The sequence below is a fragment of the Rousettus aegyptiacus genome, unplaced genomic scaffold (genome assembly GCF_014176215.1).
Source record: "Rousettus aegyptiacus isolate mRouAeg1 unplaced genomic scaffold, mRouAeg1.p scaffold_m13_p_14, whole genome shotgun sequence".
Taxonomy (NCBI): domain Eukaryota; kingdom Metazoa; phylum Chordata; class Mammalia; order Chiroptera; family Pteropodidae; genus Rousettus; species Rousettus aegyptiacus.
In genome coordinates this window covers 42,739,285-42,757,713 of record NW_023416289.1, presented here as the reverse complement: position 1 = coordinate 42,757,713, position 18,429 = coordinate 42,739,285, and the positions used below count along the sequence as shown (strand labels likewise).

Here is an 18,429-nt window from a genome sequence, read left to right as displayed (position 1 = left end):
TTTAGAACAGGTCTGCTCCCTGTGAATTCTCTTAGTTTGTCTGAGAGTATCTTCATTTCACCTTCATTCTTGAGGATTTTTCTAAACTGTATCCAGAGTACGCAGTTCTGCATTGACACTTCCTTTCTTTCCCTACTTTAAAAGTATCGTGCTACTTCCGTCTGACCTGCCTGGTTTCTGATGAGAAATCTGGATTTATTCAAATCGTTGTACCACTGTAGATGATGGATTGTTTTTCTCAGGCTGCTTTCAAGCAGCATTATCATGTGGAAGCTCCATACAAAGGCAGGTCCTTGGATCCAGTCCCAAGCCAACTTTTTCAGAACTTTGAGGGGTTGGAACCAAGGATCCTCATTTCAACAGAAACCTTAGGTGATTGTCACGCACTTTCAGATTCGATAGGTGCCTACTGAACAGTCTCTTTGAATTTTTGAACATTTATTGCTTAGCTTCCATACGGTAGAATCACTTTTGGTGGACAGTTCTGTGAGTTTTGACAATTGCATCACACTACAAATTTGTGTGGGAAGGGAGATCTTGCTTGGTTTAATTTTTGACAGCATTGGAAATTTATGAATTAGGTTGATATTACTTGCAATACAAACACAATTAGTTATCATCAAAACGACTTTACTACAATATACTGCTGTTTGCCTCCCACTTTTAGGTTGAATTCATTATGAAACATCAAGTGTGCAGCTAAATCTAATTTTCAGAGCCATTCAGTATTCAATAATAGTGGTCAGGGGCAGTTTTTCTCCTTCAGAAACCCCAAGATTTTTTTTTTTTTAAATCACAATAAAACTTTACTGCTACACAGCCATTGAACTGCTGTGTGTTAAGGCAAGTCAGGATATTCAGCTTCTATTTCTGACAAGATTCATGAAACAGATGATGGGTAAGTCCATGAGAGTAAATCAAGTTTACCATTGACACTACTGCTCAATAACATGCGATATGTTAATTTTTTGCAGAGTACTGCAAGCTTCATAAATTTGTAATCCTCCTAGCAGATTACACTTCAAGTTATACTGAATTTTAGTATCTTTTCAGCTGCTTTGAAATGTTTTCACCTGTAGTTGTTCCACTCAGACTATTCCTAGAGGCCATTTAGTCTCTTAAATTTGGCCTTGATTCCTTAAATAAACAGCTTATTGAGCCATGGTAATGACATATGTTGAATTATCAACAGCCAAATAAAACTAATCAGAATCATTTCTCTTATATTTCAGTTGATTATAACGTTGTTCCCATTATGTTCAGCTCTTTGAGCAACTGTTCTTGCCCAGTCTAATAATCTTAAATGAGTTTTTCCCTTTGGCTGCGACAACAAACATGATTTAATTAACTCATCACTGGTAAATTACTTTATTTACTTGGGTCAGAAATAAAAGCTGACTATCTGGATAGTCAAAACTTGCTTTAGTTGTAGCCTCATTTTCATCATTTATTTTGGTCAAGAAATTCTGCTCCAATGAGATTTCATTTTAAATTTTCTAATTTTTCTGACATTGTTTTACTGTGAATTGAGGATGTTTATGATGAGTAGTTAGTCTGATATTGTTCACATACATTATATTCTTTTGCCGTAGCGATGTTGTCACTGCATTCTAAGCAAAAAGCTTTGCCAGCTAATTCAATAACAAATATTTCAATTCCAGTGTGCCTTAAAAGTGTGGCATTTAAAGTCTGTTTTTCTCTTCTTGTTTTGACGTGACGAATATGTACTAGTAATAAAAATTATTAAAATGTTTTGGTGCAGTAGTACATGTGGCATTTGAATTGCTGCTGAGGCACAACTGGACCGCTGTGATTTATTTGTGTTGTGCTTAGCAGCAGTACATGACTCTGCAGCTGTAGGAGGGAAGCAGCCATAGGCAGTATATAAACAAATGAGCACAGTGATGCTACGATAAAGCTTCATGGACACTGAAGTTTGAATTTCATAGAATTTTCATGCGTCATAAAATAATATTCTTAAAAATTTTTTCTCAACTGTTAAAAAAAAATCAGTGTTAGTCCATCATTAAGAATGGTAAAAAATAAAAATAAAAATAAAACAGTGTTAGCTCACAGCTTATACCAAAACAAGCAGTGGGCCTGTAATGGCCATATTTTGCCAATCCCAGATTGTGTCTAGTGTCTATATTTTCAACTACATTGATTTATGTTTCATTTTGGATTTGTTGATTTATGTTTTATGTTTATAATTTCCTTTTTTTCTGTTTATTTTAGGTTTAATTTATTTGCCCTTTCCTAGTTTTTAGCTTAGCTAATTATTTTAAGACCCTTCTTCTTTTCTAACAAATGTATCACTGAAACATTTCTCTATAATATGTTTTAGTGGCATTTATTATTTAGTTGCATAATACATTTTGGTATGTTGCATTTTTGTGTGATTCCATTCAAAATATGCTTTAATTAGTGTGTGTATGTATGTGTTTGTGTGTGTGTGAGTGTGTGTGAGGCTTGGGTCCATTGACTTGGGTTGCTAGAAGTATGCTATTTAATTTCTAAATGTTTTGAGAGTGTCCAGATATCTTTTTGTTATTTATCTCTCATTTCTAGTTTTTTAAATTTTTAAATTTTTTTTAGGCGAGGGAACCGTTGGTTGACCTCACAGATTGCAAGGACCTGTCAGCTTACAATTCCTTATTTTTTATTTTTTATGCCTACAGCACCTGGTCTTCCTAGGTGGTCTCCCATCCAAGTACTAACCAGGCCTGACCCTGCTTAGCTTCCAAGATCAGATGGGATCATATTTCTCATTTCTATTATAGAGAAAATATAGCACTTGAAATTCTTATAAAATTAATGTTTTATGAAAAATGCAATATCTGAAATATATTTATTTGAAGGGCTCAGTAGCAGACTGGAAGTGACAAAGGAAAGAATCAATGAACTTGAAGATAGCTGAATGTAAATATTGCAATCTGAGAAACAGAAAAAAATGAAAAAATGAACACAGCCTTAGAGATTTGTAGGACAATATCAAAAGTCTAGTGTTTGCGTCATTGGAGTCTCGCTAGGAGAGGAATATTCGTGTGGAAGTTCTAGCAGATACAGGAAGGTCAGTGAACACCAGATACAATAGATTCAAAGCAAATCACTTCTGGATCATAATCAAACTTCTGAAAATATAAGAGAAAAATTCCTGAATGCACCTAGAGAAAACGACACACCATGTGTTGTAAAACAGTGATTCAAAAATCTGTAGATTTCTCATGGGAAGCCATGGAGTCCAGAAAACATTGGAACATTTTAAAGTGCTTAAAGAAAGGAATCTTCAACTCAAAAATCATATACCTAGTAAAAATTTCCTTCAGGAATGAAGGGGAAAAAATGTCAGACCTATGCTAAAAAGGAGTGTTAAAGGAAGTTCTATAGGCTGAATACAGGTGATACCAGATAGAAACTCTGAACTTAAGAAATGAGAAAGAGCAACAGAAATAGTAAGTTTTATGGTGAATATAAAATATTTTTCCCTCTTAAAAATATGACTGTTTAAAGTAAAAATTATAACTTTCTTGGCAAAGTATTGTAGATAGGGTGGCTAAAGTACTGTATATGGGTTGATAACATACAACAACTAATACGTGAAGGGGGAAGGTTAAGGGAACCATTTGATGGTAAAGTTTCTGTATTTTACTGGAAGTGGTAAAATAATAACACAGTGAAAGATTTGATATATACATATTGCAACTCTAGAGGAAGAAGATCTCAGGGGGTATAGCCAAAAGCTAATAGATAAATTAAAATAAATAGAATACTGAAAAAAAAGAAAAAGAAAAAAAAAACCCAAAGAAAGCACGAAAGGAGTGATAGGGAAAGAAAACCAGGGAGAAAAAACAGGGGAAAAAAGAAAGTTAGACTTAAATCCAATAATATTAAAAATTACATGAACTGCTAAAGGCTTAAATGAAATACATTAATTAAAAGAGATTGTAAGATTGGATAAAGAATAAGAACCAAGTATCTGCTGACTGAACCCCACTTTCGATATAAAGATAGATAGATTCAAAGTTAAAAGGATAAAAAAAAAATGCACCATATAAACATCAATCAAAAGAAAGCTGGTGTCATATGTAGAATCTAGAGAACAGAATAAATAAACTACAGAAACAAGCTCATGGATACAGAGAGCGTTTTGATGGGTGTCAGATTGCGGGGTGAGGGGATGGGTGAAGTGGGGAGGGGATTAAGAGGAACAAATTGGTAGTTACAAAATAGTCATGGTGACATCATGGGGAATATAGTCAGTAGTATTGTCATTACATATGGGGTCAGAGGGGTATACTGGATTTCATCAGGGTGATCACTTCATAAGTTATATAAATGTGTAATCACCATGTTGTACCTGAAACTAACATATTATTGTATGTCAGCTGTAATTGTAAAAAAATAAAAGTATAAAAATAAAAAGAAAGCTAGAGTGCCTATATTAATATCAGACAAAGTAAACTCTAGACCAGGGGCTATTAACCAGGGTCAGAGGGACACCACACCAAGGCTCCGTTGACCAAGTAGACGCAGCAGTCCTAAGCGTGTAGTCACGGAACAACAGACCTTCAAACTATGGGAAGAAAACCTAAACTGGAAGGAGAGAAAGAGAAATCACAATCATTTATGGAGATGTCAACACTTAGTAGAACAAAACTGAAAAAAAGACCTGAACAATACTGTCAACTAACTCAACCCATTGACATTTCTAGAACACACCATCAAAAACCAACAGAATGCACATTATTTTCCTGAGCTTCAGTTTTGCTCATTTCTGTTGATCTGTCTTTGAGTTCACTGGTGTTTCCACTCCTTGTTCCTGATCTGTCTCTCCCACTCAGTTGCAGGCTTCTCCGTAGCAGGGATTATGTCAGGTTCTCATGTGCTTATTGCCAGGTATAGAGATTGGCAGAGATGGTTATTCGGTACCTGGTCAGCGTAGCTTTCCCACAGGCAGCAGGGAGTAGGGACCTTCGATTCAATGAGATTGTATTCAGATTTTCTAAAAGTGGATATGGGAGAAATAAACAATGAAAATATTATCTGTCCTTTATCTCAATTGGTTCTGGTGGCATGCTAAAGCCACAAGCTTTTTCAGAGTATTCTAAGGTCAATATATACCTACTGTTAACTGCTACCTAAAATAAATATTCTTTTATTTTTTTGAAACAGGGCTACTGTATGGCATCTGTATTTATGTAGTGGTGACAACCATGCAGATAGTACTGATAACAGCTAACATTTAAATGATGCTTTGCTGCATTAACACATCTATTCCTCATAATAACCCTACTTTTATCTCCATTTTACAGATGAAGAAACAGAGGCATCGAGAGGTTAATTAACTCGCAAAAGTTTACTCTGCCAGTAAGTGGCAGAATCAGGATCAAAGCCTGGCAGCTCTGTTGTATAGCCTGGGCTCTTGGCCAAAACATTGCTTTCATTAGATTGGCTAAGTGGGTTTTAGGAGATAATAAGTCTGCAGCAAAACCTATTAAAAGGTGCTCTGCAGCGGGGTGTTAAAAGCTAAGAGGACCTAGGATGCAGGTGGATAAACCACTAACCTATGGCTCGTTTTTGAAATCCCCACTTCCTCCCCAGATAAGAATGGTTTTATATTTGAAGGATTGTAAAAAGAAAAGAGCAATATTCTACAGAGAGGGTATGTGGCTCACAAAGCCCCACATACTTAATATCTGCTTTTGTAAGAAAAAGTTTGCCAACCCCTGCTCTAGATGGAAAGGGAGGGAGGGCAGAGGAACAGCACATGCAAAGGCCTGGAGGCTTTTCAGTGAGATCATGTGATTTACGGGCCTGGGGATTACAGGGCTGAGAGTGTTTGGAGAGAAAAATGTGCAGACAGACATGGAAGAGTCCTCTGTGCGTGGCTTGCTGAGACCCTGGGCTATCATAAAGGCATCAGGCAGCCACACATGTGTTTTAACCAAGAAAGGAACATAATCAGACTTTATCAGACATGAAAAAACAAGAACGTTCTATAGGATGACCACTGTTTTAACACCTGTTTAACATGAATTACCTTATATTTTGAATTCTAAAGTCCCTTGGATGATTAGTGAGCCCTGTTGCTTGACAAAGCTGGTCAGGCGGGTTTAGACCGGAAGCCGGTCTTCATGTGAGTGTGCGAAGATACCCACAACTCAGAGTGCTGCTCTTTCCTCTCAGACAGTGGGGACCAGTGCGGGGGGCGGCGGGGGGGGGGAGGGGTTAGGACTCAGAAGGCCTGGGTCCCAGGCCCCGATCTGTGTTCTCCAGTCATTTCGTCGGGAGGCTGGATGGCCTGGCGGTTAATCACAGGGGCTCAGCTTGCCAACTGCTCTTATTCGTCTTAAAGTCTGTGGTTTGCGACCTTCTCTGAACACTAGTCACCTGGTCGGTAGAGGGCTTCCATAAAAACTCTTTCTCCACAGATCCTGCCTTACAGATCTTGGATATGGGCCTGGGTATTGGGGTTATTACTTTTCAAATTTATTGAGGTAATATTGGTTAATAACATAAATTTCAGGTGTACAACTTTATAATACAACATCCACTGTGCGCTCACTACCCAAAGTCTGGTCTCCTTCCGTCACCACATGTTTAACCTCCCCCTACCCTCTTCATTCTCCCCCAACTCCCTCTCCTCTGGTACCATCCTTTTGTTTGTTTATTTGTTGTTTTCTGTTTTATATCCCACATGTGAGTGAAATCATATGGTTCCTGTCGTTTTCATCTGACTTAATTCACTTAGCATGAAATTCAAGATCTATCCATGTTATCACAACATTTCACCTTTTAATGGCTGAGTAGGATTCCACTGTATACATGTATCACATCTCCTTTATTCAGTCAGAGCATTATTTTAAAACTCCCCAGTGATACTAGTGAGTGGGCATTTTGAAAGCCACAGTCCTAGTCATTAAGAACATGGACTGAGAACGAATAACTCTGGCCACTCTGCTGACTAAATGGATAATCATGTCCTAAACACTGAAAATCTCGATGCTTCAATATTCTCAGCTGTGAAAATTGTCCCAACCTCTCAGGTTGTTCTGAGGATTAAATGAGGCAGTTTGTCTAAAGCAGGGGTCCCCAACTGCCGGGCCACGGATTGATACTGGTCTGTGGCCTGTTAGGAACCGGCTGCAAAGCAGAAGGTGAGCAGTGGGTGAGCAAAGCTTCATCCGTGTTTGCATCCGCTCCCCAGCGCCAGCATCACCGCCTCAGCTCCACTTCAGATCCTCAGGCGTTAGGTTCTCATGGGAGCACTGGTCCCTGGGGCCACAAAGGTTGGGGACCGCTGCTGTAAAGCACAGGATTTGGCGCTAGACTTCTCATCGCCTTTCTGATTCCTCATTTGCTCCGGGTACCCTCCGCCCCTCGTTTTGTTGGAGTACTCCTGTCCTCTCCGAGGGGCTAACAGCTCTGTCACCCTCCAGGGCTGAGATCAGGCCTCAGTTTCTCCATTGAGCCCATCCAGCCCCTTCCCTTATTTGGGAGCCCTTTCGTGTTCTCCCAAGGGACCCTGCTTTAACTCTCCTCCGGCATCTAAAAGCGCATAGTGTAATTGCTGATTTCCTAATTGGTGTCCCACACGAGGCTCTGAGCAAAGTGATCTGGGAAGTACATCCCTTTTAGGAGGTGATCCATAAATGTCGGAGAGGTGAAAGAAAACTCAACTTGTTTACTGCCAATAATACGACCAGGTTAATACCTGTTCTTGGAAGTTGTGTACACATTCTGTGGCTTCTGCAGCAGTGGCCTCGTAATCAGGAACTGGGGAGGGGTGGCTATGCCACTGGAGAAGCAGAAAATCTGTCTGCAGTAGTGTTAGAAGGCTCTGCCTTATTCATAGCCCAGGATTAGATTTCTTTGAGTTCTTTCTCTTCCACAGATGACCTTGAAGTTGCTTGGGAGCAGCAAATGAGGTAAATAACAGTAAATGTTGAGGACAGTGGATAACCTTATAGAATAACCCAAGAAATTAACCTCCTGGTCTCCACATCCTCTCAGGGTTGGCGCACTGAGCCAGCGCTTTACTCAGATGAGAAACAGTAGCAGAACAGGCTTCTCTCATCTTTGGTACATCCACGTGGGAAGAGGGACGTGCTATTCGAGCCTCCTCTGGCTTCAGGAAGAATATCCACCAGCCATTAAACCTTTCAGAAGGCTGGTCTCAGTGTCTAAACATATGTTATTACCTGGGCCACAAATTATTAAGTAAGTAGCCATAATCCTTGCCATTCAGATGTTTTATAAGACCCACTTGCAAGGACAGTTTTATGATGTAGAGTAGTACCCGCTTCTCCGCAGCTGCAGGATAATAGAAAGTGTCTGTGCAGTCACAACAGTTTTCCACTACTACTGCTACTCATCCTAATAGTCTAAAATCTTGGTTATTATCCTAATGTCGTGGATCACAGACATGAAGCATTAGAGGGGTTGATTAACTTAACCATGGTTAAACAGAGATAGCAGTGCTAGTATATAGCAGATGTACAGCAAATATATAGCAATGTCAGGTTTTGAAACAAATTGACACCAGAGTCCGCTTTTAACCAGTGCATTCTGCTGCCTTTCCACTCCCATGTCTCCCAGGATCAGAATGAGTACCTTGGGAGCCCCGAGGTGTGTGAGGACTGCTGGGCAGAGCTGTGCGAGCTGCCCTGTGCGCTGGGCATCCATCCAGCACAGCCTAGCGGTAGCTGGAGTCCAGCCCACCCTGAGCCTGCTAGGACACATGTGGTAGCGTCTGTCGGCAGGAAGGGACCCCTCCTTCCCATTTACGCAAAGATATATTTCCCCTTCTCATGGCTGCTTAATACCTTGTTCTGCCTCCTCAGGTCTCAGCCTTTCCCTAGGAAAAGAGGAGAAAATGACCAAGTTCCAGGTGAGTTGGATTTTTATTTCTGTCACTTAACGTGTTATTTCATTTCTCAGTAAGTGGACACAGTTTTTTTTCCCTTGGTAAGTGTAAAGAATGACAGCAGGCATTTAATACCATTTATGTGACATGCTTTTTGTTTCTTTTTAAAAAAATTTCTTGCTTTTATTTTTTTAATCATTTTATTTCACAAATAATAGCGTAAAAGAGAATAGAAATTTAAAGGATGAAAAAAACCACACGTTATTACCCCATTTACAAATCACTTGTTTTTTTCCCATGGTCATTTTTTATGTGCATTCATAACCGTACTTGCAATAATGGATACAATTTCGAATTGGTTTTTATTTTTACTTAAAATTATAGCATTTAAGTTTTGTCATCTAATATTATTTCAACAAACTGTGGTAGCCCCACTTTTTAACTCTTTTACAAACTTTTAAGTTCTCAAGGATTCTTACTGTTATATATTGCAGTATCTGTTTCCCTACACACAATCTTTCCTAAAAAAGCAATTCTGAGAGAATTCTAATGTAATTTGTCCTTATGTTCCAGGGACTCAAAACTAAACTTTTTTTTTTTTCCTAATTGGTACCTCAGGTACTTTGTAAAAAAGAATGCCTGAAAGATGGTTTTGTCTAACAGGGTCATACTGAAGCTGAACTCAGAAGAAAATAGTGTTAGATGTTTTCATTACAAAAAGAGCTGGATTCTTTCTTTCCAGGACCTGAGGTTTTCTGTGTGTGTGTCTGTGTATCTTTGTGTGCCTTTTGTGTTTCACCATTCTTGTATTCATTTATTTTATTAGAATATTTAGTTTAAAATTTTTGATCATACTATGGGATGTGCAGGCACTTTCTATCTGTCACTTTATTCACTGCTCTATGGGGGACTTAGAGTCATGTGCACTATTAACACGAACGTAAGAGGTTCACGGAAATTCAAGTTCTGCTCAGGTTCCTAGAGAAGACAAGTGTCTGGCCAACTCCAAAGCCTTTGTCTTATGGGTCAAGAATATCAGGCATATTCTGGTTGGAAGAGAAGCAGGAAAACTCCATGCCAAACCAGAGTTCTCATTCAGAGACCGAGGAGCCCTGCGGTTGTGATGTTTGGAGCTCTAGCCAGAACAAGTGTAGTGTTGAACTGGTTTTTGTATTAAAAAAATTTTCCTACAGAACAAAGTTACAAGACAACTATCAGAGCAGAATGAAAAATATTTACATGGTACATGGAATAAAAGGCTTTAATGTCCCCAAGATGAACATTATTACAAAATAAGAACTAGAGATGACCAACTAATATATAAAAAGTGAATCATCTTTATTACTAATGAACTTAGAAAAAATTTTAAAATAACTGGTTTTTACTTTCTAAATTACTTCTGATATTATAATTTTTTTTTTTTTTTTAAGTATTCATGTTCCGTGTTGGCCAGGATATAGAGGTTTAGGTATTCATGCTTTCTTGGAAGAAGAATAAGTTGGAACAATATTTTTGGAGGAAACACCTGCCATTATTATTTCAAAACTTTAAAGGTTATTATTCTTTAACAGCACCATTTCTACTTTTTAAAATATATTTTAAGGAGATAATCAACAGAGATGCAAGGACTAAAGGTCTCTGTGAAAGGATTTTTAAAATTTTTTTGGTAACATTGTTTATAATAAATGATCTAAAACTCAGTGTACATTGCTTCTCGGCCTTTTGGCTAAGATCAAGTGTAAAACTCAGTTTGCATTATTTGGGGAGTTTATTATATTCTAGGTCATCAATTCCTTGAATTACTGTGCAGCCCTGAAATGGGATGACAGATGTGATAATAACAATCACAATAATAGCTAACATTTATTGGGTATTTCTGTGCTAAGTGCTATTCCTAAGCACTTTATCTAAAGTCACTCATTTTATTACTAGTCCCCTAAGGTACAGTTGTCAGCATGCAAATCAGGAGCAGATGAGGAACTTGTCCGAGGTCACATAGCTAGCATGGGGTAGAGCATTCCAGTGGGGACACAGGCAGTCAGGCTCCAGAGCTGTGCCCACCCCCACGACCGTAAGTGCTGCACGCTCTGGGCGGACCACAGAAGCAGCTCTGTATACTTGAACACTAAGGGTGGGTGGCTGACAGCCTGTGAGTTCAGCAAAGTACATAAGTGGTATGTGCATGTATGTGTAAAGAGGGAAAACAGACTCTGTCACACACTATCGGAACTAAATCTTTTGTGAAGCAAATGGTATTATTTGTTGAAAAATTTTAGCAGCCCATGATGTAGCAACATTCTGGGGACTTACCTGTAGGTGTGCTAAGAAAAGGCAGAAATTTAAAGTGCAAGGATTTCTTTTGGGAGCTCTTTTGGTAGATAGGATTAGCAGTGTGGAAGGCAAACGGGGGGCAGCTACTTAAATTAAACTCGGGCTCCTCAGAAGCTGGAACGGTTTTCTATCCTTCGCACTTTCTCTGTGCTGTACCCCTTCCGTAAACAAAGCCTGTATGTGCTTGGCTTTGTAGGAGACAGTGACATTCAAAGACGTGGCTGTGGTCTTCACAGAGGAGGAGATGGGGCTGCTGGACGCCACCCAGAGGAAGCTGTACCGAGACGTGACGCTGGAGAACTTCAGGAACCTGGTCGCAGTGGGTGAGGATGGGCAGCCTCTGTCACCCAGTGTCAGCCTCCCGGGGTGTCTTTGTGTGCTCAGCTGTTTGAAGCTCTGGGACTCCCGAAATCGTTCTCCAAGCTTGGGCACCTGAGAATCCTAATGATCCCTGTGCAGCACAGACAAGATGTTTCTGATGCTATCGTCCAGGCAAAGATCTGTCCTTTGAACTCTCAATAGGCGTATTGTGACCCTGCCCCATCGGTTTGACATGAAATCAGTTCAGCGAGTTGCTCTAGCCTTTTTGTTTCTCAGGGGTACCAGTAACTGTTTCTTAACTTGATTTTTCAGAGGCGTTTTGTTATTTGCTTTAACAACATCCATAAGTAACTTCAAACTTACAGATCATTTACAAAAGTAAAAAATATAGGAGGAGAAACACCCATATAGCTTTCACGTGGCTTCCCCTGTGGTAACGTTTACGCCTTTGCTTTATCATTGATGCTCGTGTTTTCTCCCTCCATATAGTTTAGAGATGTCTGTGAAAACATAGATATACTCATAATATTTTGTCTGAACCATTTGCAGGTAATTTACATTACCTGCACCATGACCCTTTATCTCTAATTACATCTGTGTACATGCAGAACTCTGGGGTCCCCAAGACTGTACCCTCTCTGACACCAGTTCAGGTCCACAGGACTCCCATGGGCTTGATAATTAGCTAGAAAGGCTCTCAGAACTCACTGAAAGCTGTTATCACGTGGAAAGGAAACAGGTTAAAATCAGCCAGTGGAAGAGGCGCCTGAGGCCAGAGTCCAGGTGTTTCCAGCAGGAACTTCCGGTTATCTTCTTCCTTAGAGTCCTAGACAGCGCTGACTCTCCCCAGCAGTGACGTGTGACAGTGCACACGGAGTGCTACAGCCCGAGCCTGGGTGTCTAGAGCTTTCGCTGGGGCTTGGACAGTCAGTGGAGATGTGGTTGGATACCTGTGTGGCTGACTGTAGTTTCCAGCCCCTCTAGAAATCAAGCTGGTAGAATGTAACCCCAAGACCCTGTCGTAAACCACACTGTTAAATTATCCGGTGACACCTAAGGCCCCCATGTAAAAAAAAAAAAAAAAAGACACTCCCATCAGGCAGGACATTCCAGGGGCTTAGAGATCACCTCCCAGGAGCCAAAGGCAAAGACCGGACCCCTCTTTGGGCAAGGTTAATTCTTTACCAAACAGTGTATCTTGTAGGAAGAAGTACATTCTTTTATGTATGCCCAGTGTAGATAAAATACTGGGCTGCAGCCTATCACGTGCTCTGATTTTATCATAGAGACAATTACATTTCTCACAGCACGTTTGTCGTTCTCCAGAGCCAGACCTGATCTGGAGTCCAGTCTCGCCGTCACGTCTCCAGCCCCCTTGAATCAGGAACATTTCCACGGCATTTCTTTATCTGTTATGACAGTGACATTTTTGAAGGATACAGTTGTCCCTTCCCCCCATTTTTAATAGAATATTCTTAATATTTCCTCATAATTAGGATCAGATGGTCCTTTTGGCTGGAAGTCTACGTTGGTTTCGCTTTGTGCTTTGGAGGGGGTCACGTCTCGAGGCACGCCAGCTGTCCCTGCCTGGTGGTGTTCACTTAGATCACCCAGTCAAGAAGTCCAGTTTCCCCACTCTAAAATCAGTGCTTGCTTTCTTTCCTTTTGCAGTCACAGGGCAATGCTTTTTAATGCCACAGAAATATTTAGCATCCAGTGATGCTTCTTGCCTTGTCCAGTCTTTGCCGCTGTACTTACAAATAATGATTTTCTGCTTAGAACTTCCTTCGCGTTTAGCAGTCGTCATTTGGCATTCTACAGTGAACAGGACCCCCCCCCCCCAAACACACTTCTCAACCATCTATTTATTTGTTGTTTGTAGGGACTTATGAATTCTTTTTTTAAATGGCTTATGATTTATTGCTGTAATTATTTGGGTGCAAAATTGCCCCAGATCTGGCCCATTTAAGCTGACTCCTATGCCCTCATAATATGCCCTAACATTTTTTTTTAACACTTCCTTACTTTATGCTCATCTTTCAGTTTGTATCAGTTCTGGAATCCTCCATTTCTTTATTGGACAATGGCATTTAACACCGAGGTCTTGATGTTAGGTACTGTAGTTGCCAGTGTGGTGTTTTGTTTCTTGATCTCAGAGGATAGAGCTAGGAAGTTGTATGTGTGTGTGTGTGTGTGTGTGTGTGTGTGCATGCACGCACATGTACATGCACACACATGTATTCACATGTATACACAAAATGTATATATACTTATAAATAGAAGTTTGGTTTCATTCAAAATAAAAGAAATGTTAATTAAAATTATACCAAAATACCACTTTTCACCCATGAGATTGGCAAAAATTTTTAAACTTAATACGATACCTTTTTGGGGAAAGCTGTGGGGAGTAAAGCACTTTCATACATTGAAAGTAGAAATTCAAAATAATACATTTTTAAGGAGGGGAATTTGACAATATCCAGAAAAGTTATATATTTTTCCTTTTCCAGCAATTCACTCCTAGGGATTTTCCCTAAAGATAGCAAGTGCAAAAGAGCATTAATAGCATACTACGATCTCTATAAAAAAGAAGGGGAAATAAATAAATGTATGTATTTCTGTCTACGGCCATCCATGCCACCCTGAACAAGCCCAATCTCGTCTGATCTCAGAAGCTAAGTAGGATCGGGCCTGGTTAGTACTTGGATGGGAAACCACCTAGGAAGACCAGGTGCTGTAGGTGTTAAAAAATAAAATAAGGGATTGTAAGCTGACAAGGCTCTTGCAATCTGTGAGGTCAACCAAGGGTTTCCTCGCCTAAAAACAAACAAATAAATGTATGTATTTCTGCTTATTCGTATAAGAAAAAACAAAAGAAGGATTAATCAGAAAATCACGAAGTTAGTTTCTTACAGTGAATAGAGGTAACAATGTGGAAGGAATGTGGGAGAGAGTCACACCTGTCAAAGTATACCTTTTTGGACTTTTGAAAATATGTTACTTTAACATATAAAAATTAACAGAATGCAAAGGGATGATTAAAACTAACAGAAAAATGGAACAAATGAACTCAGTCGTATTTGAAATTACTACCATAACCACATTGAAGAGAGAGAAGAAAGAACTCTTATGGTTAAGAAGGAACACAGTGTACAACTATGTGCCCTTAGTTTTAGGTACAGTGGGTGGGGGATGGGAGAACGAATTGTAATCCCAAACATGTTATTATGTGGATTTATATATTGTAGTGGTATGTGGAAGAGGCAATTCTGAAACTATTTTAGGTGTATTACAGGTACCAAGGTGATTCAATGGATATGGTATAGTTTTTTTAACAGGTGGTGTGGAAATCTCTGGATAGCTGTACATATCTATGCCTGCCTCACACCTCATGAAAAAATTTACTCAAAGTGGGTGAGACCTAATGTAAATCTAAAAGTATGAAACTTCTACTAGGAAACATAGGTGCAAATCTTCATGAACTTGGGTTAGGCCAAGGGTTCGTAGATAGGACCAAAAGCATGAATCAGAAGAAAAAAAAGAAGTTGGACTTATTCAGAATTTAAAAGTTTTGTTCTTGTTGCCTTTTTATAGGGAGTCAGCCCCTCAAACCAGACCTGATATTCCAGCTGGAGAGAGAAGAAAAGCTTTCAAGGATGGAGACAGAAACCCAGAGAGATGGGTGTTCAGGTGAGAACCGTCCAGCTGGTAACCTAGCAACCATAGCCCCTCCTCAAACGAGTCAGAACATGTCCCTTCTCCATTTAAACTCTCCAGTGGCTTCCTATTCACACATAGGAAAATCTAAAGTACTTAAAGTGGCCTGTTAGGCCACAAGGTGCCTGTCTCTTCAACCCCTCTAGCTTTCCATATTTACCTCCTATCATTTCTGTTTGCTCATTCATTCTGATCCAGCCGCACTGCCCCATCACTGCCCATTGGACCTGCCAATTATGCTTCTGCTTTAGGCTCCTCGACTTGCTTTTCCCTCTGCCTTGAATGAATGAATTGGTTAATAGATTCACGGTCTTCACTGTCATCAGCCCTCCTTGAGCTAGCTAGTAGGTATAGGATAAATCGGTGTAATCAAAAGGATACTCCAGAATGTTGTTTGTCATCTGATGAATGCCTGTCCTAATTCTGTTAGGTGTCCTTGAGTATACATTGGTAGCCATTTTTCCTGAAAGATTAAGAATTGCCAACTAGAGTGAGTATCAAACGTGATCGATGCTAACATTATTATTGACCCTTCCCTTTTAGCAAGTGTGACACTTTTGGATTGGTGGCAACTTCCTTATTCATATGCCTGGCTCTTTATCTTCTCATTCTGTCCTCTCCTCTCACCCTTCCATCCTCTTAACACCTATATAGTCTCTTGACCTAGTTACAGTTCTGAAGTAGAATTTCCAAGTTGGTCATTTATGTGAGTCTCAACATTCGGGTAATGTTTCTTGGATTCCTAAGACTCTGACATCATAAGCCACTGTCACAACCATAGCTGAGGATGCCGCTATGGAAAGAGTCAGTAGAATATTTCTAAACAAACTACTTCACTTCTATAATATTTTGTTGCCAGCTAGTTAAGAATCGGGGTCATATATGATGCAATACAATCTTTAGAGCAGGAGTTAACAAACTTTTTCTCTAAGAGTCCAGATAGTGAATATTTTAGGCTTTGCCAGCCACATATGGTCTCTGTCACATATGTTCCTTTGTTTCTTTCTTAAATCATTTTTTAAAATATAACAACTATTCTGAGCTTCTGGGCCGTATAAGAACAGATCTAAGGACGTAGCATGCCTGTCCCCCTGCCTCATAGCATCAGTAGGAACATAATGTCACATTTTAAAATACCTTATTTGATTTTTTCTTTATACTGACATGTTTATATGCCTTATAGTAATCCAAAGACTTGATAATGTACATTCTTATTTTTAAGATACTAATTTGTCTCTCTCATGATACTTTGAAGAAATCCATCCCATTCTAATATTTTAACTCTTTTTTTTTTTTTTTGTCGTGGCTACATAATAGTCCAATACCTGGCTGTAATATACATCTTTCAGCCACCTCCCATTTGCAATTGATGAATGTTAGCTTATTTTTTTTCCCTTTTTTTAAAAAAACTAATATAGACAGTACAGCAATAAAATGTCCTTGGGTACTAATGATATTTCTATAGAACAAATTACCTGATGATTCAGAGATTCATAGATAAAAAACATGCCTTACTGAGCTTTAACTTTGCAGTTGTAACCAAAGGAACATAATCACCCCCCATTGGCTTTCCTGCCGCCTGTAGCAACTGACTTAATTGACTTGGGCAAAGAAACATTTTAAAAATGAGGATTCTTACAACCACTGGCTTGGCAGGTCTGTAGGAGAAATATCTCCATTTCCATTTACACAGGGAAAGAAAAAGATGTCAATAGACAACCACTTCTAAACTATCTTTGCTAATTCGCAAGATTTCCTAGTTACAGCCCATCCATCTCTTCAGAAGTCAGGGTCCACATTAGGTTACCTAGTTTCCCTTTTCCCGTGCCTGGCAAGGAAGATTCCAGGTCAAAGAAACATGACTTGTAAAGAGTAGCGGCCTTTTTTCAAGTGGTAATTTGTTTCTTATATTTTGAAACTTCAGGTATGCATGAAACCAAGGTACAAACCTACCTATTGATATTTTCCTAAGTTTCCATATTTGACTTTTGCATTTGAGCCTTATACTTGTTTTAATCACGAATTTTGTACTTTCTTTAATTATTTAGACCAGTGGTTTTCCACCTTTTTGGGCCATGACCCTCACCATTTCGTATAACCCAGTACAGACCTAAGAAGCTTACATATCTGCATATTTGAAGCAAGCATTTTGTACAGGGATAATCCTCACATGCAATGCACTTCTGATATTTCCTGTCCTTTTTAAAAACTGCATCTCATGACCCACTATATTGATTTCAGGCTTCACTAATAGTTCCCCATCATTTATCATCTCATGCTGTTATAGGCCCTATGCCCAAAAGTCTATATCTAGCAATAGCCCATAATCTCTTTTCAAAAATACAACCTTCCCCACCAGCTGTTGAATTTTGTATTTGGAAAGTGGTAAGAAAAATGATTTTACTTATAATAAAACAGATGATTTGTCATCCATTTCTACCTGTCCATCCACATAAGCAAACAAAATCTGTTTTTATGGAATCGCCTAGTTAATTCTGTCAGAGGTAGACAGTCAGCAACCTGTAGCTGTTGCCGAGATAAGGTATCATGGTCCCTAAAGGCTCTGAAAAATGATCCTTTGCCAGCATGATACTTTAATACTTCTGGTCATTGTTGATGCAATCACAGGCTCCCATCTGGGTTGGAGAGCAGTTTCTAGTCCATAAGGCCAGGTAGATGTCTCCACACCATTGAAAACATCATCAGCCTAGAAACCAAAGGCTCCTGGGCATTTCTTTTTCTCCCCACAGCAAATCATTTTTCTTTTCCAAAGGCATCTCTAATTGTACCCAAACTGCCCACTTCATTAAACAGGAGATCCTCACTGAATAATCTCCATCAACTAGTAATTTCTAGTTCCAGCTAGATCTGAATTTACTAAACATTTCAGGAAAGAATTTGGCAATTTCATCTCCTCCATGGGAAGAGACTAGAAAGCAGCGACCTCCACGTGAGCATGCAGTACAATCTCTGGAGATATGGCACACCAAACCCACAGAGAGGGCTGCTGCTTCTCACTAGGGATGCACTTCCATGTTCTCGTTAGCAAATCCTTGTGGCTAAACAGATCTCGATCCCTCTCCGTTTGTATTTCTAGCTACTGGCTCTTAAAAAGTCTGGGGAGAGAATGACAAACTGCAAGGCAGATGCCAAGGTCTTGACTTGAGACTTCAAATCCAACAGGAGGCATGTTG

General features: G+C 39.5%; 1 protein-coding gene and 1 pseudogene across 8 annotated transcripts in view; both read left to right on the top strand.

The window, feature by feature from the left end:
- The window catches only part of LOC107499122 (zinc finger protein 235), a 70,952-nt gene that overhangs the window by 11,369 nt on the left and 41,154 nt on the right, over positions 1–18,429 (top strand). For 5 of the 8 annotated variants that reach the window (XM_036232392.1, XM_036232393.1, XM_036232388.1 and 2 more), the window contains exons 2-4: positions 8,844–8,890; positions 11,394–11,520; positions 15,113–15,208. In XM_036232392.1, coding sequence (XP_036088285.1) covers positions 8,876–8,890; positions 11,394–11,520; positions 15,113–15,208 — 238 coding nt within the window. In that variant the 5' untranslated portion in view covers positions 8,844–8,875. Of the gene's footprint in view, positions 1–7,243; positions 7,929–8,013; positions 8,221–8,843; positions 8,891–11,393; positions 11,521–15,112; positions 15,209–18,429 lie in introns of those variants that run through there. The other 3 variants (XM_036232391.1, XM_036232390.1, XM_036232389.1) reach the window with 3 other exon arrangements.
- On the top strand, positions 14,139–14,261 carry LOC118611909 (annotated as a pseudogene).